Source organism: Carcharodon carcharias, chromosome 19 (assembly GCF_017639515.1).
Source record: "Carcharodon carcharias isolate sCarCar2 chromosome 19, sCarCar2.pri, whole genome shotgun sequence".
NCBI classification, from domain to species: Eukaryota; Metazoa; Chordata; class Chondrichthyes; order Lamniformes; family Lamnidae; genus Carcharodon; species Carcharodon carcharias.
Genome location: NC_054485.1, coordinates 30,245,614 through 30,269,040, shown reverse-complemented (window position 1 = coordinate 30,269,040; position 23,427 = coordinate 30,245,614). Strand labels below are relative to the sequence as shown.

At 42.1% G+C, this 23,427-nt stretch overlaps 1 protein-coding gene across 4 annotated transcripts in view; it reads left to right on the top strand.

The window, feature by feature from the left end:
• The window catches only part of LOC121291587 (calcipressin-3-like), a 187,131-nt gene that overhangs the window by 113,662 nt on the left and 50,042 nt on the right, over positions 1 to 23,427 (top strand). For all 4 annotated transcript variants that reach the window (XM_041213003.1, XM_041213007.1, XM_041213006.1 and 1 more), the window contains one exon: positions 8,988 to 9,161. In XM_041213003.1, coding sequence (XP_041068937.1) covers positions 8,988 to 9,161 — 174 coding nt within the window. The remainder of the gene's footprint in view (positions 1 to 8,987; positions 9,162 to 23,427) is intronic.

Below are 23,427 nucleotides of genomic sequence, written 5' to 3'. Positions count from 1 at the left end.
ATGTGCTGGTGCATTATAATCCCAGATTGCTCACAGTGGTGTCCACCAATGCATCCTCAACAGGTCTTGGAGCTGTACTCATTCAGTCCGGTAGGATGGTAATACAAAGTGAGTCTACTTTGCTTCCATGTCATTAACTGAAATGGAACAATGCTATGTGATTGTTGAGAAAGAAGAATTGGCAGTAACCTGGGCATCAGAGATTCTCAGATTGTTTGATGGGATTAAATTTCAAATCACGATGGACCATAAACCAGTGGTCATCCTTCTGAACTCCAGAGATTGTCAAAATGCCTCTCCGCATAACACATTAGCCTAAGTCTGAATTGTAGTATCATTATACGGCTGTCAATGTGCCAGACCACAGCAGACGAATTATCTAGAGCTACGGTTGATAACCCAAAGACTTCATGCTTATTTCAGAGCTGGAAGCATTTTCAACAGTCTTAACAAACTCTCTACCAGCCTCAGGAAGGAAAATAAACTACAAGCAATCAAGAAAGGACAAAAGGAGGAAGATGTGGAGTGTACCCAGGTTAAAAAATTTTGCCAAGAAGGTTGGTCAAGATACATAGTCCAAACAGCCAGCTTGAACCATGAACAGAGGAAACATCATCTGATAGTGGATGATGATCTAGTATTCAACCATAGACTAGTAACACCCAAGGCTATGAGGGAGGAGATTCTTTATAGAACCCATGGTGGTCACTTGGGAACAGCAAAGTGCAGAGTTCGTGTACATCAATTTGTCCGGTGACCAGGCATTTCGCAAGCAATTTAAAACGTTGTATTCTCATGTCATACTTAGGCAATTAATAGCCAAACACCCACAAAACTTTTATTACCATCTAGTTTTCCAGACAGGCCTTGAGAAAAGATTGGGACTAGATCCCTTTGACTTGAGGAAAAGCATACTTCTACACAGTGGATTATTATTCAAGGTGGTTAGAAGTTACCAGACTCCACACGACAACGGCTGAGACTGTGATAAGGGCGTTAAAGAATTTCTTTTCAGTGCATGGATTTCTGGACAAAATTATTTAAGACAATGGGCTACAGTTCATGAACGAATATTTAAAGAAATTTACAAAAGACTGTGGAATCCTAATGGTACTAGTTCTCCTCTTCACCCAGAGGCCAATGGCAAGGCTGAAAGAGCAGTGGAAACCATTAAAATGCTAATGACTAAGAATAGTGATTGGAATTTAGCCTTGCCATATTATACAGCTACACCCTTAAGTAGCGGAGCTGCTCATGGGTCAGTGGTTGAAAACACACATTCCTTTGTTGAATGAGAACTTAAAAACAAATGTTACATGAGACTATCATAAAAGATTGAGGAGTATAGAGAATGGTCAACGAAAAAAACAGAAGAACAAATTCCAGGCCTAGAGTAAAGACTTTAGCAACATTAGAACCAGATCAGAAAGTATGGGTTTGAGATTGAAAGTCTGAAGGCACAGTCCTTAAACAAGCAGAACAACCACGTTCCTATCCGGTATGGCACATTCAAGAGAAACAAAGTACCTTTTAATCTTTTAGGCTGCAAGAACAAATGAGTTTGCTTGTCACAAGCTCTGGGATGATAATATGAAGACTACATCAACTGTCGTGCAGAATGGTGACCCAGTCAGTGAACAGGTTCAAGACCATCACCCTCGCACAATGGTGACAAGAACAAGGTCAGAGTTGTGAAGGCATCTCAAAGAGTTAACCTGTGCAGTTCGGACTTTAGGGAGATGATAGTACAAAAGTAATGTAAATAGGTTAAGGTTGTTGTTTTAAAAAAAAGTTATGATTATGCTTGGGGATGGGTGGCAGGATATGTAGAATAATGGGTTAATCATTATGTTAATGAAGATAGTGATGTGTATCATGACGTAACAGTGACGTCAGTCATGTGCAAGTGACTCTGAAGAAAGCTGGAATAGTCTGTACACAAGAGAGATGTACTTAACTAAAAGTTTATCATGTATATGTAAATAAAGTAGTTGTTGAAGAAAGCTGCCTGAGTTAGACCTAAGTCACTCATGAGTAGAGGGAAACCTTCCCAAAATAGATTAGGCTACAAGTTCCCTGAGGAGAGATCCAAATACTAATTAATGTGGAAACCAGACCACAATCCACCTAACAATTGTTTGAAGCCCCCTAGTTTGCCCTGAGGCAACCATCACCACCATGGGCTGCAGTGAGGAAACCAGCCCCAGAGATTGCCTCCAACAAAGAAGGTAAGTAAATTACCTGTATTTGGAACCAAGAAAAGCAAGAGTCCTCCTTCCTACCCCACATTAAAGAACCCAATCACCGCTTCCAACTTCCCACCATTACCACCCATTGCCACTGCGATGTTATCAGTGACCCAAACTTGGAGTCCTCTTCACCAGTGGACAGTTCATTGGGAACATTGGAATGAGGCCAGGCTGCATCATTCAGGTATGATGGACCTGAACTAGGTTGCGAAAAACAGTTGTCTACTAATTTCTAGGCCTTTCATTTTCACCCATAACAGGTATTTCATGCAGCAGAAAATGTAATGTTTTACTTCCCATCCCATTTAATTTTTGAAACAAAAATTGTCAAATTTAATGTAAAAGCTAAGAGCCATTGATGTAACTGAGAAGTTGCATCGAGCTGAGCTATTCAGTGTGCGTTCTTAATTATGTTGCATAACATAAGAACATAAGAAATAGGAGCAGGAGTAGGCCATATGGCCCATCAAGCCTGCTGTGCCATTTAATACGATTATAATTGATCTTGGGCTTCAACTGTTTCTTTTCCTGCCAGCTCCCCATACCCTTTGATTCCTTGAGAGACCGAAAACCTGTCTTTCCCAGCCTTGAATGTATTCAGCGGTTGGAGAATCCACAACCTTCTGGGGTAGAGAATTCCAAAGATTCACAACCCTTTAAGTGAAATAGTTTCTCCTCATCTCCGTCCTAAATGATTGGCCCCTTATTCTGAGACTGTGCCGTCATGTTTTAGGTTCCCTGACCAGAAAGAATCTACCCTATCAAACCCCCTCAGAATTTTGTAGGTTTCAATGGGATCACTTCTTCTCATTCTTCTGAACTCTGGAGAATATAAGCCCAATTTACTCAGCCTCTCATCATAGTACAGCCACCCTCATCCCAGGAACCAATTTAGTGAACCTTCAATGATTTAAAAGCTAAGCTCATGGTGATATTTTCTTGGAAATTACTTTTATGAAATCTCTGTCCTCCATCCTGAGGTAGATCTTGACTTTGTGTGTTTTATAATTTCATTGCCTTCAGTGGAAATAAAAAAATCATTGAATACGTAAAATAGGCTGGACTCTGTATTGCCTGTTTTACACAATCTCACAAAGCCAAGATCTACCCCCTTTGAGTTAAGCTCAGTGGAGCAATTTTGAAAATACGTTGAACATTCTATTGTAATCTCCTAGAGTCAGTGTATTTATTTCTATATTGAAATAAGAGCATCTTCCTTTTCATGAAGGTCAGCAATTTGATGGGCTGATATTTTAATGCATTTACTGATGGGCTTGTAATTTTTTCCGGCTGGTTGGTAACACAGTGGCTGTCCAGTAATTTTGTTCTAATCCCATTGAGTAAAAATGGCCATCTTCTGTAAACCTGCATTGTCTTCATTTCAGCAGGCCTGTCAGAAACCACTCACTGCTGTCATCAGTTCTTCACTTAACCACCTTCAACCTTGTGTATTCATCATTGTTTTGCAGGAAATAAAGATTCTGAATCCAATGACTAATCTGGATGCACCCATTAAATTTAATTTGAGCTGTTGAGGCTGAAAGCACCATTAAATAAAACACATTAATTTAGTGAGTAATGTACCTTTTTTTTCACATGTCACCTCAACCTACAATAGTGCATTCATCAGCCTACTCTCTAACATTGTTCTATTAGCTATATGCTGTTTTTTCTGTTAAAATTCACCTTTTAATACTACACCAGGGAATTGTCATTACTTCTCCATCAGCCAGCTGTTACGTTGAGTTTTTATGACGCAAGAAAATAAAACCAAAAATGATTTCTACTACAGCAGCCTATTAGAGAAAAAGCAGGGCTAATTTGATAAAAACAGGCAAAAAAAATTGGAATGGAGTAGGGGGAAAGCAAAATGAATGATATTTTGTTTCTCTGAAGGGCCAAACACATCAAATATTATGGCTTTGCAGCCTAACTGAAAATGTTGCAACATGATTTTACTCTTTTTAAGAAAAGTCTATTTTACATGAATCAAAATAAACTGAGTGAAGCTGTATATTAAAACTATAGGCTAAATCTTTTTATTATCTGGAATATGTTAGCCGCGGAGGAAGCAAATTTATGTTACCAGACCAATTTTTGAATAAACCAGATCATTGAATCTTGTCACTGTTCAATGCTTCAAATGGTAAAAATCTCATCTTTCCTGGAACTCCATGCTTGAATCCCTCTAATCAGGTTTCGGCCTCGCCACATTACCGAACCAGATCTTATTCAAGTCACAGATTACATCCTATGTGACTGTGACAAAGGTAAGCTTTCCCTCCTCATCCTTCTTGACCTGTCTACAGAGTTTGACATGGTAGATAACACCTTCCTCCTCCAATGTTTCAATGATGTTATCCAGCTGTGACACCTTCCTCCTCCAATGCCTCAATGATGTTGTCCAGCTGTGTAGGGCTGCTCTCCTATGGTTTCATTCTTAACTATCTAATCATAGCCAGAGAGTTGCTTCCAATGGCTCCTTTTCCTGCTCCCACACCATTACCTGCGGTGTCTCCAAGGACTTATCCTTGATCCCCTCCTATTTTTCACGCTGCCCCTTGGTGACATCATCTTCCGGCATAGCATTAATTTTCACATGCTGATGACACCCAGATCTACCTCACCACCACCTCTCTCAACTCCACTGTTGCTAAGTCATCAGACTGCTTTGCTGACATTCAGTACAAGATGAGCAAAAATTTGCTTCAGTTAAATATTGGGAAGACTAAATCCATTGTTTTCAGTCTCTATTCCAGACTCTGTTCTCTAGCTATCGTCTCCATCTCCCTGGCAGCAGTCTTGAGATTAAGCCAGTCTATTCAGAATCTTGGTGTTAGATTTGATCCCGAGATGAGCTTCCAACCTCACATTCATGCCATCATTAAGACCATCCAATTGCACCTCCATAACATTGCCCGTCTTCATCCCTGTCTCAGCTCATCTACTACTGAATTCTTGCATCTATGCCTTAGTTACCTATAGACTCAGTATTCCAACACACACTCCTGGCTAATTTCCCACATTCTACTCTGCATCAACTTGAGGTTATGCAAAATTCAGCTGCCCATGTTTTAATTCACAACAAGCCCTATTTCCCTTGTGCTCGCTGACCTACATAGGCTCCTGGTCAAGCAAAGTCTTGATTTTAAAATTTTCATCCTTGTTTTCAAATCCCTCCATGGCTTTTCCCCCACTATCTCTGTAACCTCCTCCAGCCACACAACCCTTCCAAGATATTTGCATTTCTCTAATTCTGGCCTCTTTTGCAGCCCCAATTTTAATTGCTCTACCATTTGTGACCTTGCCTTCTGTTGCCTAGGCTCCAAGCTCTGCAATGCCCTCCCTACAACTCTGCCTCTCTCCTGCACTCATCTCCTTTAAGACATTTCTTAAATCCTACCTCCTTGACAAAGCTTTAGACACCTGACCTAATATCTCCTTTGTGGTTTGGTGTCATACTTTGTTTTATAATGTTCCTGTGAAGCACCTTGGGCTGTTTTATTATATTAAAGGTACTATATAAATACTAGTTGTTGTTGAATGCTTCTGATGATTCAGTTGCCTGAGAAACATTCCTCACTTGGGATCACCCATTTTAAAAGTAATCACTTGGATGAGATGCTGAAAATAACTGGCAGCAAGGAACCGCAGCAAAAGTCAGTTATAGACAGCACCAACAATTTGCATTTGTACAGCACTTTTAACTTAGAACATCCCAAGGCACTTCATAGGAATGAAACAAACAAAGCTTGACAGCAAGCTACATAAGTAGATACTAGGTCAAAAGAAATAGGATTTAAGGATCATCTTAAAGGAGGAGAGAGAGATGAAGAGGTTTAGGGAGGGAATTACAGAATTTAGGGCCTAGTCGGCTGAAAGTGCTGCCCCGGTTGTGGGGTGATGAAAATCGCTAATGTGCAGAGGATCAAAATTAGAGGAGTGCAGAGATCTCGGAGGGTTGCAGGAACAGAGGAGGTAAGATGGGGAGAGGCGTGGCTATGAGAGCTTTGAAAATGAGTGAGAATTTTAAAATTGATATGTTGCTGCACTGGGAGTCACTTTGGCTGTTAGGGTTTGCAAAGTGTCAAAGTTATGGAGAGGATAAATGGCCAGGAGAACATTGGAGTAGTTGGGCTCGGAGGTAGTGAAGGCATGGATGAAAATGGAAGGAAGAAAATTGGCAACAAAACCATGAAAAAGATGAGCATGTCTTCCTAAATAAAAATATCTGGAAAAACTCAGCAGGTCTGACAGCATCTGTGGAGAGGAACACAGTTAACGTTTCGAGTCCATATGACTCTTTAACAGAACTAAGGAAAAATAGAAAAGAGGTGAAATATAAGCTGGTTTAAGGGGGTGGTGGGACAGGTAGAGCTGGATAGAGGGCCAGTGATAGGTGGAGATAGACAAAAGGACAAAGAGGTGTTGAAGGTGGTGGTTATCTAAGGAATGTGCTAATAGGTGACATTAAGGGTAGAAAGCAGGCGAGCAAGGACAGATAGCCGGAGGGGGAGTGGGGTGGGGTGGGGGGAAGGGATCAAAATAGGCTAAAAGGTAGAGATAAAACAATGGATGGAAATACATTTAAAAATAATGGAAATAGGTGGGAAAAGAAAATCTATATAAATTGTTGGAAAAAACAAAAAGGAGGGGGAAAATCAGAAAGGGGTGGAGATGGAGGGGGCAGTTCATGAGCTAAAGTTGTTGAACTCAATATTCAGTCCGGAAGGCTGTAAAATGCCTAGTCGGAAGATGAAGTGCTGTTCCTCCAATTTGCGTTGAGCTTCACTGGAACAATGCAGCAGGCCAAGGACGGACATGTGGGCATGAGAGCAGGGTGGAGTGTTGAAATGGCAAGCAACAGGGAGATCTGGGTAATGCTTGTGGACAGACCAAAGGTGTTCCGCAAAGCGGTCACCCAGTCTGTGTTTGGGGTCTCTAATGTAGAGGAAACCTCATTGGGAGCAGCGAATGCAGTAGACTAAATTGAGGGAAGTGCAAATGAAATGTTGCTTCACTTGAAAGGAGTGTTTGTGCCCTTGGACGGTGAGGAGAGGGGAAGTAAAGGGGCAGGTGTTGCACCTTCTGTGGTTGCATGAGAAGGTGCCATGGGAGGGGGTTGAGGTGTAGGGGGTGATGGAGGAGTGGACCAGGGTGTCCCGGAGGGAACGATCCCTGCAGAATGCTGCTGGCGGGGGTGGGGGGGGGTGAAGGGAAGATGTTTGGTGGTGGCATCATCCTGGAGTTGGCGGAAATGGCAGAGGATGATCCTTTGAATGCAGAGGCTGGTGGGGTGATAAGTGAGGACAAGGGGGACTATCATGGTTCTGGGAGGGAGAGGAAGGTGTGAGGGCGGATGCGCGGGAGGTGGGCCGGACATGGTTGAGGGCCCTGTCAACCACCGTGGGTGGAAAACCTTGGTTAAGGAAGAAGGAAGACATGTCAGAGGAGCTGTTTTGGAAAGTGGCATCATCAAAACAGATGTGACGGAGGCGAAGGAACTGAGCGAATGGGATGGAGTCCTTACAGGCAGTGGGGTGTGAAGAGCTGTAGTCGAGGTAGCTGTGGGAGTCGGTAGGCTTATAATGCCTTCCTCTCTTTCTCTGCAGCTATTAAGCCAAATGTTGTATGCGTTGAATCAAATGAAATGTTTGGAGGTTCAAAAAGAAATATCATTGTTCTCTTGTTTTTTGCAGCAAGTTAATAAACCTGGTTTGTAAGTAGCCCTCTAGAATAGGAATTGACCTTATGGATTAATAAATAATGAAAGTGAGATTTTTCTTGCAAGTGCCAGGCAGTGACCATCTCCAACAAGAGAGAATATAATCACCGCCCCTTGATGTTCAATAGCATTACCATCCCTGAATCCTCCACTATCAACATCCTGGGGAGTTACCATTGACCAGAAACTGAACTGGACTAGCCATATACATACTGTGGTTACAAGGGCAAGTCAGAGGCTAGGAATCCTGCAATGAGTAACTCACTTCCTGACTCCCCCAAGCCTGTCCACCGTCTGTAAGGCACAAGTCAGGAGAATGATGGAATACTCCCCACTTGCCTGGATGAGTACAGCTCCCACAACACTCCAAGAAGCTAAACACCATCTAGGACAAAGCAGCCCACTTGATCGGTACCACATCCACAAACATTCACTCCCTCCACCACTGATGCACAATAGCAGCAGTGTGTATCATCTACAAGATGCACTGCAGGAATTCACCAAGGCTCCTTTAATAGCACCTTCCAAATTCACTACCGTCTAGAAGGACAAGGGCAGCAGATAGATGGGAACCCCACCACCTGGAAGTTCCCCCCCCCAAGTTGGAAATATATCGCTGTTCCTTCACTGTTGCTGGACCAAAATCCTGAAACTTCTTTCCTAACAGCACTGTGGGTGCAGCAATGCATCAGTTTTAAAATTCTCACCCTTGTTTGCAAATCTCTCATCGCCTACACCTCATGGACTGCAGCAGTTCAAGAATGCAGCTCACCACCATCTTCTCAAGGGTAACTAGGGATGGTCAATAAATGCTGGAGTAGCCAGTGAAGCCCACATCCCGTGAATGAATATAAAAAGGGGAAACATTTATAAGACTGTAATGTTCGATGCAGAGCAACTATATTAATCCCAAATCAGTAAAAAGTGGAAGCTTGGCAAAAGTTTACTTGCATATTATAACTGCTGTACTCCATTTCAGAACTGTGGTAATGCAGTTTATCTTTCTTATTCAGGAACGGTTTGAAGCCCTCTTCCGTGTTTATGATGAACGGGCCACATTCCAATTATTCCGAAGTTTTCAGAGAGTACGGATAAACTTCAGCAATCAAGAGGCAGCTGCACGGGCCCGAATAGAACTCCATGAATCCGACTTTAATGGCTCCAAACTCAAACTTTATTTTGCACAGGTGCAGTATCGTGATCTCACAAAACTTACTTGTGCTTTTTTATCACATCATTATAAAAGAAGCTCTGCACTGTGAATAATTCATGGTATTCCTAGCTATCAATACTTTAGTAATCTCTTTAACACTTTTGATAAATTGCATTTTGTCCAGTCGATACCCATGTGTTTTGCTGGAATTAGACAATGTGACTATGTATACCACTTCACCATGGCCACCTTTTCAGCTTTGTAATCGATCGTTTGGCATGCCAGGTTTCTGCTATTAGACACGTAAACAAACTATATATCTAGCAACTGTTATACTGAATAATTGGGAAGAAAATATTTTCAACACTGGGGCTGGACACCTTAGTTTGTGGAAATGTTCTATGATCTCAGGGTGGCACTGTATTTTGTGCCATATCTTATTAGTTGATTTCTATCAACATACACATTTGAAAGGTGAGAGGAAAAACACTGTCCCACTCTGGGAGAATTATACTGTAGTTAGAAAGATGATAACAGAAATGCTTGAAAAATTTGACTCTATAATGAACTGAAAAGCTTGAAGTTAATACAGTGCTTGAAATATAAAAATAGTTAAATCATGCCAATTAAATTATTAATTGCCACAGGAGATGGGAACTTTTTGTAAGTGGTATAGTACAGCCAGAAGAAGGCCATTTGGCCTGTGGAGTCCATGCCAGCACTTTCAAAGAGCAATCTCAGTTAGTTCCACTACACTGCTCTTTCCTAATGCCCCTCCAATTTTTTTCCTTCAAGCACTTATCCAATTCCCTTTTGAGAGTTATAGTTGAATCTCTGTCTGCCACCCTATTGGGCAATGTATTCCAAATTCTAGTCACTCCTTGTATTTAAAAGTTCTTTCTATTTTCCCTCTGGTTCTTTTGCGAATCATCTTAAGCCGTGCCCTCCAGTTACCAACCCTTTAGCCATTGGGAACTTTATTTTACTCTGTCTAAACTCATCATGATTTTAAATATCCATAGTCATATTATTTTATTTTGGTATCGCAACAATTTTTTTAGCAGACAAACATGGATTATTTTTCATAAGGGATTCTTCATCCAGTGAAACACCTGACCAAACATTACGCTCAGTCTCTTTCAGAAGTGATATCATCTATTCACTTCTAGTATTTTCAATTTTAATTCCAACATTTGAGTGTTTTTCTGTTTTATCTCTGTTTTACCAAATGCCAATGTTTAAAATTTAGAATTTATGACTTAACATTTACCAGTTATGTTTCCTCTTCCCTCATGCCCACTGGATGGGGAATGGGTTGATCATTAACAGCAGGGCCGCAATTCAAGCCATGATGTCATTTATAGAATAGGACATTGTCAACAGGAGGATTCACGTATATTTGGCAATAAACCTAAGTATGCATTTCTAGAATTTAGGAATTTAGAATACCATTATCGGGTTGATTTTAAATATTTAGCTCCTGGAGGTTTAGGCTCATGGTTTATTTAGGTCCACATACTGCACTGTGCTGTCTTTTTGTGTTGACTGTGTACAGCAGCAATACTTTTGCTGTAATCTGACTTCTAGAAATAAAGTACAGTTTGAAAATTCAAAAACTATTGAATTACTATCAACTGTGTTCAAATCGAAACAATTTTGTTGTCTGGATTTGCTGCTATTAAAACAACTGACAGCTTCATTTAAGGGCGTTAAATTCAAGTTATTAAGACATCCACCTAAATCCTGCTTTGCTGCTGTCGCAGATTTATATTGTTGCATGATTTGAGCAAAGTTCTCTTGAGATGCACAATTTTCATCCACAATGCTGAAGTAGTGGTAATTACTTATAGCAGGAACAGTGATAGGAATTTTAGAACACTTAAGGAAGGAAGAAAGGAAGATTGGTGGTTGGGAATGAGTTGACAAAGGAGTAGTGCTTTTGAACAGGAAAGGAATTGGGAACAGTACTTTCGAAGGTTGGAAAGTGAAAAGCATAGCGTTGCCAAAGAGGGGAGGGTAAAAGGAAAAAGTATGGGAGCACTACTTTGAATGTAAAGATGGAAAAAGATGAGAGGTGGAGGAAGAAAGATGTGCCAGCTTTAACTGACTGGGCTGAAGTAGACTACCAGCATAAACTGGGAGGATGGAGGGCATTAGCAGCTTAAAGAGAGGGAGAGAAGAATTTCTTCTTGGGCAAGAAAGGGAAATGAAGGAATTTCCAGCTGAATTAAGGAAGACAAGGAGGAATAATGTCAATATGAGCTTGAAATGTGTGGGGACAGAGGAGAAAAGAGTGCCATTTTGAATCAACAGAAGTTCATGCGTCCAAAAGGCCTTTGAATTTGGAGGGGGAAGTTGGAGATGGGTGAATAAATGTTCAAATAGATTTTAGGAAAGTGATGGCTTGCTAAATTTGTTAAAAATCCAAATGTCAGATTGTTAATCTTTTAAAAAAAATCAATTGTCTGAAAGTGTTTAAAATTAACCAGATGCACCATTTTAATGTTAAAAATTCAAACTGCTTTAGAAATACATCATCCATTGGTATTCCCAGACCTTCTAGAACATAAACCTATGCTTTTGGCGTGTGTCTTATTCCAGGCTTCATGTGCTTATGCATTATTCCAATTCAACTGACAAAAATGTTAGATATATATTTAGTTTAAGTTATATGCATTTGTTCCACTGCACCTTGTGTAATTTCTTGTTTTCACATTATTAGCTTATAGAAGTGTTGCTTTTTGAGTTGTCTGCTTTGTCACATTTTCTGGGTTGACATGAATGCCTTGTTCCATAGAAAAGGAATAATGATCCTCGGGCCATCCAAAGGACTTTGCAGACAATTTTTGTAGAGTAGTCACTTATTTGGTAAACATGCAAACTGGTTTGAACACAGCATGGTCTCGAACGAAAAGCATGGAGATATACAATGAGATAATTTGTTTTAGTACAGTTGGTCAAGGAATAAATATTGTGCCTAATTGAATAGGCAAGTAGGGTTTCACTTCAAAGGGCAGTATTTGATGGAGGTGACGGGGGTCTCACTTGCTGGCTGGCGAGCCGATGAATGCACCATGTTTTATTTTAGGGAAGGCCTGCCGTCTTAAGTGCCCCTCAGGCACTTACTTGGACAGCGCAGGCCTTCTCTGGGATCAAGGACACCAGGGGTGAAAGTCCCACCTGCTGAGAGCTGCCGGCGAATCAGAGGCTGCCAGCTCTATTGAACAGCAATGCCGCCAGGGAGGCCGTGGCTTAAGCCACCTAAGGTCTAGGATTGCCATGGATCCAGGCCACAGGTGTGTGATGGCGGCAGGAAGGGGTCCTGATTCTCATTTGTGATTTCTCATTACATAAACATCCCTCCCAAGGTCTGACCCAGAAAAAATACATTTAACCTGGAAACCAGCACTGCAGAAAAATAGAAAAAGCTGAAAAATACAAAATAAGTATTAAAAAGTATTAAAACATTTTTCTTGTTTCCCTCCTTTTTAAATTGGAACTTTAAACTGTTACCCTTTCCACTCATCAAATGTCAACCAGGCTGCTGAGCCTGAATGTTTGGATATAAATAATAACATAAGCTTACAGTCAGTGCTCCTCTAATTTCAAAACAGAAGGTGCTGGAAATACTCGGGTCTGGCAGCACCTGTGTAGGGAGGAACAGAATTAACTTTGAGTCGAATATGACTCTCCAGGTCAGAATCCCATCTGTTTTCCCTTTGATGTGTGTGGCCACATCAAGAAAGTATATGGTACCTTTAAATTTTTCTGCACAGCCATGTATGTGCAGTATCTTAAAGCAAATAGCTTGTGCACTGTGAGTCTCAGGTTGCTGCTGGATCACACAGATTAGAGGGAAAATTGCCTACAGCCCAAAATAATGGGTATCTTTTTATCAGTAATAGGTAGGAGCATTTGCCTCCAATTTCGTGGTACCAAATGTCTGACTTGTGCAAGTAGTAGCAACCCAGTGCATGGAAAATCCACCACTGGTCTAAATGTAACTCCTGCTCCTAACTTAATGTTATCAGTATAATTACTTGCATATGCCAGATGTCATGAAAGTGACACGAACTATGATTGTGTGGTGATATCACTTGGCATTATCACTGATTGGATGATAAAGATATTTGTAAGCCAAATTTGGATAAACTAATGTTGCACAGGTGTAATGGGCAGCATTTCATCCACAGAGAAAAAGGTAGACTGGACAACAGTGAAGAAAATTATTTGCTAGCTTTTTTAAAAAAATCACGGGGAATGGAGTAATGCAGCGGGAGGTGGTGAATGTATGAATCACAAGGGAAGCTGTTTAGAAGCAAATGTGGGGCAAAGGACCAAAGAAAGAAAAAAGAAATAATGAGCAAAAAGGTAAATGGTACATTTTTTTCATAACTGCAACTTCTATTTAAAAAGCACCTTCAATGTGGTAAATTATGAACAAATGTTAGGAGTACATAAAGCAAGTTTGTGGAATTAGAAAGGTACGTATTGAGTCTAATTCAGTGTAAAAGAGATAATCCAGACCAGTTGAAATGGGTCATTGGTTATAACATTAAAATACCAGGCTATAGAGCCCATAGGTCCTGCACTACAGATCACTTAGACAAGTGATGATATATGTAAGAGTAGCTGCTGCAGTCATAGAAAAAGCTATTATAAATGTTTTGGTTAATGCATCTGAGACTGTATTTTAGGATCCAAAATCGGAAAAGAAATATGTTAATTATCAGTTGTTGTCGATCACGCAGGCAAAGGAGATAGAATCTTAGAATTTACAGCACAGAAGGCCATTCGGCCCACTGTGCCTGTGTCAGTTCTCTGAAAGAGCTACCCATTTAGGAACATAGGAAATAGGAACAGGAGTAGGCCATTTTGCCCCTTGAGCCTGCACCACCTTTCACCTAGATTATGGCTGATCTTCTACCTCGATGCCATTTTCCTGCACTATCACCATATCCCTTGATATCTTTAATATCTAGAAATCTATCAACATCTGTCTTGAACATACTCAATAACTGAATTTCCACAGCCTTCTGTGGTAGAGAATTCCAAAGATTCATCACCCTCTGAGTAAAGAAATTCCTCATCTTAGTCCTACATGGCCTACCCATTATTCAGAGTCTGTCCCCTGGTTCTAGACCCCTCAGCCAGGGCAAACATCCTTCCTGTATCTACCCTGTAAGAATTTCATATGCTTCAATGAGAATTTGCAAGTAGTAATTCAGTGCAGGGAAAATGCACCACTGATCCATATGTAACCCCTGCTCCTAACCTAATGCTATCAGGTGTAGAATTGTTGCCTTGCTCAGTTTGTCTGCTAACATAATTGGTCCTTGTTTTGGATTTAATCTATGATGATCCACATATGGTACACAAGCATTAAGGTTCTTGAGATCATGTCTTTAGTGTACACAAAAATGTTAGACTTTAAAAGAGCAGATTTCAAAGTCTTTCACAGAAACATAGAAACATAGGAAGTGTCCATGAGCCTGCAAGCATAAATAATTCCAGCCAAGTCACCAAATAAAATGGCAACGGAGACAAATATGGTTAACTGTAGAATCATTGTATGTTATAGAATATAAACAGGTCATTCAGTTGTTGAACTGTAATGTTTTTTTTTGAGAGTCAAAACCTACTCATGTTCTTGTTCCCCGTTGTCTTTAATATTCTTCTTTTTCCGTCAACTATCTGGTTCCCTTTTAAAATAATTTATGGGCAGTTTGTGGCAGACAATTCCATTTTTTTTAGACATTTGCTTTCTAGAAAGCATTTTGTAACCTTTGCCCTTGCATGACAATATCCAATTTACTAACCCCTCATTAGTAATGATGAGAAACATATGTCCACCCTGACACAAGTTGCACACCCTAATTTCTAAAGAACAACTCCCAGAGCAGTTTTGCGATCATATTTGTTGAGTGCAAGCAGTATGTGATGGGACTGAAATCTCACCATTGTGTTTGCTTTTGGATAATAAAACTCGTCTACAATTTTTGATGGAAACAAACAGGATAGAAAATGAACAATAGACACTTGTCTATTGGTGTTAAGTCAATGTTGCGGGAGCACCAGGTTTGAGTTACATTCCTCATGGTCAAAGTCCCCTGGAAGTGCGCAGACTACCAAGTTGGAAGATGGCACCTTAATGGTGTGATGGCTTGAAACAGGCATTAGATGCTCTACATTTGTAAATTCAAGCACTAATGCCAGTTGCAGGACAACAATCAAAATTGGCCTATAAATGGATGGAATATGTGTCCTAGCAAGCCCTGTCTACTTGGTCCAAGTCCTAAGGGCCTAACCAACAATCTTTTGAGTTGGAGACCACTCACAAAGGTAAGAAAACTGTATAGTACTTTTATTTCTGTGGACACAGAAGGAGCACTCAGCTGGCCTCCTCCCTGGGCCCAACCTCCTCCACTTACCTTACCCTACCCCCACACAATCAACCTGCAGGCCAGCTCAGAGCTGGCTGGAATTGGTCAGGCCCTGACCAATGAGCTACATCAGTAAGTCTGATTGGGGTCTGGGGCTTGTGAAGACTCATTTTCAATCTGGCCTCAGACTTTGGGTGCACCTAGTTTGTGTTATAAATTGCCATGAACTTTTATCGGAACATATTAAATTCTTCGAGGACTTGATAGGGTAGACTCTGAGATTATTTCCCCTCATAGGAACGTCTAGAACTTGGAGGGCACAGTTTCAGAATAAGAGGTCTCCAATTCAAGATGGAGATGAGGAAGAATTTCCTCTTATAGAGGATCATTAAGTTCTGGAATTCTCTGGGTGGTATCGTCCCAGATTTGCACTGTGTGGTAGCGGGCGGCTAAAATGACATTTTACCCGCCGGCTGCTTGGCGGCTTCTCATGCCATATCATCCCAAACCTGCCGTATTAATACATTCCTGGGAAACGCACCATTTCAATGGCGGACGGCCTCTGATTTGCCCGCCACGCCGTCACCTGCTTCTTCACGCCAGGTGCCACATTTAAAGTACAGCCGCACCCACCCCCCACGTGCTTCCAGCTCAGGACTGCTACGAATAAGACATGGCCCTGAAAGGCAAGAAGACTGCAGCCGCCAGGTTTAGTAACGTATCCCTCGAGCGCCTTTTGGATGCTGTGGAGGCCCGCCGTGATGTCCTCTACCCCAGCTCTGGCTGCAGGAGGGGCAGCAACATTACCACTCCGATTTGGTAGGCGATGGCAGTGGTGATCAGTGCCAACGTTGCACAGAAGACGTTGGCCACCCAATGCAGATAGAGGATGAATGGTGCCATCCATGCTGCCAGGATAAGGCAATCATCTCATCACTTTAAACTCTCACACACAAGCCCATCACACATTCACTGGCATCTCACTGCCAGCTCAAGGAACATCACTAGTTACTCTTTCACACACACCCTCACATCTCCATCTGGCCTCACCTGCTCTGGAGATTGCCTCCTCAGCCCAACTTGTTTCCCCACACACACACCCTGGGATACTCCCCTTTCTCAGTACAGCCCTCACCCTGCAGCATCTTCCACGGCCTGAGGCCTCTTCTCCCCCTTCCCTAAGCAAGCCCTAGCCCTGCAATTGTACAAAGCCACCCCCGCCTTATGGCTGGTCTGGTTGGTAGAAACCCTGCCCATGAGCCCCCTTAAAAGTGATGTGGTGCTGCCTGCGAAGCCCGGCACTGATGACTTTGAGTACTGGCCGAAGCAAAAGAGGTAAACAAACCTCAAAGTCCCAAGTGAAATGCAGCTTGACGGGTGCACGTCACTTAGTGCAGTTGTGAACGCTGATGTGCATGGACAATCCAACGTGGGGGCATGAATCCGGCGGGCTGGCCTTGTATTGATATGCAGATATATTACAATGAGGTTCCCGATGGCACAAAACGTGCCCACCATCGACGGATTGAGCGGACAATCGCAAACTGGTTTCACGCCGTTATAAAACCAATTTTTGGCTTTCTCGCCGTATTGTCTACTCATGTTGCCGAGCGGACGCCAGCGGGCGCGGACAATTCCGCCCCTATGACAGAAAGCAGTGCAGGCTGGGTTATTAAATATATTCAAGGCTGTGTTAGACAGATTTTTGATTCACAAGTGCATCAAGACTTGTGGGGGACAGGCAGGAAAGTGGAGTTAAGGCCACAATGAGATCAGCCATGATCTTATTAAATGGTGGAGCAGACTCCAGGGGCCAAGTGGCCTACTCCTGCTCCTATTTCTCATTTTCTTATGTTCCTATGTTCAACCCCAGCGCAAACCTGAAGAATATGTCTGTGTGCCAATGCAGTTCATTAACTTTGTAGAAGCTAAGGCCAGCAAAGACTGAAATAAAATTAAGTTCAGTAGAACACAGGTTCGAAGACTTTTGACAATAACTTGTCTCAAACCAAATTTACATCCAATAATCTGGTGAACAAAGTGTTACATTTTTCATATATCTTGCATTAAGTGAAATGCCTTAGACCCTTAGTTGTTTCACCTGCTGAAGGGGGAGAACAGATGGAATTAGCAGCAATTTTGGTTCTGTATGAGCTTGGCAACTCTTTGATGGAGTAACACTTGCTGATAAGATATAATTGATACATCATTGCTTCACAGTAGGTTTTTAAAAAAAATGATCTTGATCCAAATATGCAGAATGTTGCTTCTTAATGTTGTACACTTTCAATGTGGAAGCCATGCACCTTGGACGCTGAAACCACCTCAGGCTAACCAACTCAGAAGCCAAACCATCAGTTGGAGGCTCTGAAGATTCATTTTGCCAGACTAATAGTCTGTCAGGTAATTATTCCTGCATAAAATCTTGATAAACCGATTGATGCTGATAAGTCATGGCTGAAGAATCTAATTTTTCTCAGTCATAAATAGATATCAATCCAATACGGCTCCAGCCAATTAAGAACCTGTTCCTTTCTTCAAAGGACACAAAGATCCAATTTTCGTTTCCGAGACAGGTGTACAAGTCAGGAAATTTCCAGGCTCGCCGCACCTGCTTGGGGAGAAACTCCCCCTGAATGGCAGGATCTTCGTCCGGGGGTGGTGGGGGTGCAGATGCAGGGTGGAGTCAGGCCTGTCACCCTTGGTGCAGATCGGAGATGGCCACATGGGCTGCCAAGTGCTGAGGTGAGGGCCCGCCTCGGTTCTCTGGGACTTTGTCGCAGTAGTTTGCTCATACCTGAGGCCTTCTAGACCTCATCTCTCTCACCTTGTCACCCTCCCACCCATCCCCATCATGCCAACTCATGTCCCTACTCAAACCCAGTGGCCCCTCATACCCTCCATACCAGCTCATGCACCCCCACCCCCATACACTCTCATGCCAGGTCATGTCCCACACCAATGCCCATGGGCCTTCATGCCAATCCATATTCCCCACCCACCCCCATAGCCCCTTATTACCCCCAGTGCCAACTTAAGGTGAAGTCATGCCAACTCACCCTGTATCCACAATGTGCAGACCTCAAGAGCCATGTTGAGCTAAAGTTTTAAATACCTATTACAGCCTTTACTATATTTAAAAAAACATTCCTATTTGTGAAAATCCATTCAAAACTTTAAAACCCGTTCATGTACTTAATCCTTCATAAAAACAGATTTGTATTCATAACCCCACCTCAAAGACAGCTAATCTTTTAGTAACCTCTTTGAGCTGTCAATCAAACTGTGAAGTTAGGATCCCCTCCTAGGATAATTACATGCTGTGGAAATTAGCCAAGACTTAAAGGCATAATGATAGGCCTTAGGGTAATGTCAAGAAACAAGCTATTGTAACTGTTAGACAAGATTTCATTTAGCTCTTAATGATACAGACAGTGTTTTTTTATTTTTAAAGGGCTGAGGATTTAAATAACTTCACAGTTTGACAGCTCTACAGATCTTCCTCTCCCTTCAAGAACACTTAAATCTAGTCTAAAAATTCATAATTCCCACATTGGGGATTACTACAATGAAAATGGGGTCAGTTTGAACTTGGCACTGAATTCAAATGGCCCTGCTGAGTTTGGGTTTCCCTTGTGTAAGCTACACCCTGTTCTCTTTTCCCTACCAGCAAAATGGTGGGGGGGGACCTCTGGATCTGGGTCCCGCCACCATTTTAGAAGATCTGCAGAGTTTCCATGACGCCACAAAAACCTGGGCCAGGGTATTGTTAATCATAATCACTACCCCACACTGGAGCCTATCCCTTGAACTGTTTGTAGAAAGTTTATCTCGGATGATTTAATTAAACCAGAATGCTGATCAATTTTGAATGGAAACAAAACATTCATTGCCTTGGGTGTTTGTCAATGGATGGGACAATCCCAGATAACTGAGACTTCCTATTGTTTCCTCTTCCATCAAATTTATGCATGCAATATTGATAACCTGGACTGATGTGATCATCTAGCCCTTGAGAAACTTGGAATCTAACACTATGCATGTTGATCCAAGCAGTGCAGAAGTATTAAATGTTTGAAAGATACAGCCCCAGCAAAAATTCATTTTGTCACAGCCTTATTGGGGATATTAAAGGGAAGTATTGGGGATCCAAGGAAGCAGGTGAACAGGATATTTAGGTGAATTCTAAAGACAACTGGAATAAAGGTAAGGTAAATTCCAAAAGAAATGTGGAATACATGATTACTGAGAACAAGTATGTGTGTGTTTCAATGAAAGAAAATAGTGTTCCACTTAAAATTGATAAAGAAAGCTGGAATCTTGAGAGACTGAAGTAACAGAGTTACTAAATACATCTGTCTTTGCCCAGGAAAGAAAGGAAAATGTTGACAAGTCAGTTAGTAAAATGTCAGAAACATCAGAGAAGGCGATTGACCATAAGAACCTAAAAAAGGTAAAAGAAAAGCTTATATTTTTATAGCTTCTTCTAATTACTTCAAAGTTATTCACATACAATGGGGTAGAAATTGGACCTTGTTGCATTGATCTTAAAATTCATAAAACAGCTGCAGCAAGAGCCAATTATGGGGACCAGCAGACCTTGCACAACTATGACTGAAGCCGTTTTTTTTTTCAAGCATGCTGGTGGCCAGATAAAACAGGTGTTAGACCCTTACATCATGCCTGTTTTGGGCAGTTGCCAGGAATGCTTGGAAAAGCTCCACCCACTTCCAGATCAAATACCTTAAGACCCTTTACCAAAATTGGATAGAGCTGAGCAGAGCAGGCACTGAGTTCCACGCAGTAATCTTGGGAAGTGGGTAAGTTTCGTTTTAAATGTAAAAGCTGTTGCTGTGAGGAAGCAGGAGCGCTTCCCCCAGCCACAGTACTCCCAATCATGCCCTACCACTGATCCATTCTCTCCCAGGACTTGCCTTCGGGCAAGCATCTATACTCATTTTCCTAACATCGGATGAGCTACCATAGAGGTGCAAAGGGCTTATCCAGATAATATTATTGAGGCCTGAGGCCCAATTTTGTTCTGCCCTCAGGCCTCCCAGTTATTGATGCATGCTTTGTGCAAGTCAGCCTCAAAAATGGGCTTAGAGATTTCCAACCCAACAAATTACTTCTAAAAGGTAATGACTGTAATGCAGAAGCCAATTTCAGTAAAATGGCCAGCTTTTGCTCCCACAAGCAGGAATGAAATATATGATCAATCAAACTATGTTCTTGGTGGTACAGGTTGGGGAGAGCTGGGGAGGACTTCAAGATAATTCTCTGCTTCTTTGCGTAGTTCTGTAACACTAGAACATGTGACCAGGACCTTTGTTTAAATGTCTTTCTTGTCTGAAAGATTGCATCTCAGACAAAGTAGCATTGATTTCACTCCTGGATTATGTGTGCAGGTTCTGCAGCAGAGCTCCCACAACCTTTTGTTTCAGTTAGGTAAAGCTGACACTTTTTTTTAATGCATTTTTATGTGGGTGACCTTGAAGTAAACAGGAACTGGTTTAGGCCGCTTATACTCACAAATTTTAAAGAAAACATGAGCTGAAATTGGTGAAATTTTAACTAACATTCCTGGAAGTTCACTACATTCAGAAGAGATTCTCTGATCTTTGAAATTGGCCAATATAACTATCTATGTTTTTAGAAAATACACCTGGTGCCTATGGATTAGTTTGCTCAGAATATGTTCTGGAATGGTCTTTGAAACAGACTTCAGAGGTCTGATAGGTGAGAAGTTGGAAACATGTAAATTGTTTAAGGAAAACCAGCTGAATAGGAAAGTCATGCTTTACTCATCTGTTAGTTTTTCAGAGATGATAACATATTTGGCGATTCTCCCTGCATAAGACTTTGATAGATTAGTTGACATAGGTCCAGGAATCAGTTTTCTCAACCAAGAATAAAGCAGGAGGGTGACCATTTTCTCCTGCCAAATCTTGTGAATTGTACATGTTATAATGACAAATAGTAGAAAGATGCAGTGGAAATCTTCTTGATCAGAGATCATTGGACTGTTGTGTTGAACCCGACATCTGAATTTCAGCAAACTTTTGTTCAAGAACCTAGATTGTATCTCTCTATGGATAGCCTGTCATAATGCTTGTGTCTTTATACTGCATATTCTTTGACCACAGCATCACTGCTCACTCACATAAGCATGCTTCCATTCTCTATGATCTGGAAAGTACTTTTTTGTTATTCATTCATGGGATGTGAGCTTCACTGGCTGGGCCAGTATTTAGTTGCTCTTGAGAAGGTGGTGGTGAGCTCCTTCTTGAATCACTGCAGTCCATGTGGTTTAGGTACACCCACAGCGCTGTTAGGAAGGGAGTTCCAGGATTTTGACCCAATGACAGTGAAGGAACAGCGATATATTTCCAAGTCAGGATGGTGAGTGACTTGGAGGGGAACTTCCAGGTTGTGGTGTTTCCATCTATTCGCTGTCCTTGTCCTTCCAGATGGTAGTGGTCGTGGGTTTGGAAGGTGCTGTCTGAGGAGCCTTAGTGAATCTCTGCAATGCATCTTGTAGATGGTACACACTGCTGCCAATGTGCATTGGTGGTGGAGGGAATTAGTGCTTGTGGATGTGGAGCCAATCAAGTGGGCTGCTTTGTCCTGGACAGTGTCAAGCTTCTTGACTGTTATGGGAGCTACAGTCATCCAGGCAAGTGGGGAGCATTCCATCACACTCCTGACTTGTGCCTTGTAGATGGCGGACAGGCTTTGGGGAGTCAGGAGGTGAGTTACTCATTGCAGGATTCCTAGCCTCTCACCTGCTCTTGTAGACACAGTATTTATATGGCTAGTCCAGTTCAGTTTCTGGTCAATGGTAACTCCCAGGATGTTGATAGGGAGGAATTTAGTGATGGTAATGCCATTGAACATCAAAGGGCGATGGTTGAATTCTCTCTTGTTGGAGATGGTAATTTCCTGGCACTTGTGTGGTGCAAATTTTACTTGCCACTTGTCAGCCCAGGCCTGGATATTGTCCAGGCCTTGCTGCATTTGGACATGAACTGCTTCAGTATCTGAGGAGTTGCAAATGGGGCTGAACATTCTGCAATCATCAACAAACATCCCCACTTCTGACCTAATGATGGAAGGAAGGTCATCGATGAAGCAGCTGAAGATGGTTGGGCCGAGGATACCACCCTGAGGAACTCCTGCAGTGATGTCCTGGAACTGAGATGACTGACCTCCAACAATCACAACCGTTGTGCTAGGTATGACTCCAGCCAGTGGGGAGTTTTCCCCATGATTCCCATTGACTCTAGTTTTGCTAAGGCTCCTTGATGCCATAATCGGTCAAATGCGACCTTGATGTCAAGGGCAGTGACTCTCTCCTTACCTCTGGAGTTCAGCTCTTTTGTCCATGTTTGAAGCAAGAATGTAATGAGACCAGGAGTTGAGTGGCCCTGGCAGAACCCAAACTGGGTGTCAGTGAACAAGTCATTGGTAAGCAAGCGCCGTTTGATAGCTCTGTTGATGGCCCCTTCCATTACTTTACTGATGATCAAGAGTAAACTGATAGGGCGGTCATTGGCCGGATTGGATTTGTCCTGCTTTTTGTGTACAGGATATACCTGGGCAATTTCCCACATAGCCAAGTAGATGCCAGTGTTGTAGTTGTACTAGAACAGCTTGGCTAGGGGCGTTGCAGTTCTGGAGCACAAGTCTTCAGTACTATTGCTGGAATATTGTCAGGGTCCATAGCCTTTGCAGTATCCCGTGCCTTCAGCCGATTCTTGACATCACGTGGAGTGAATCGAATTGGCTGAAAGCTGGCACCTGTGATGTTAGGGACTTCCGGAGGAGGCCGAGATGGATCATCCACTCAGCACTTCTGACTGAAGATTGTAGCAAATGCTTTAGCCTTATCTTTTGCACTGATATGCTGGGATCCCC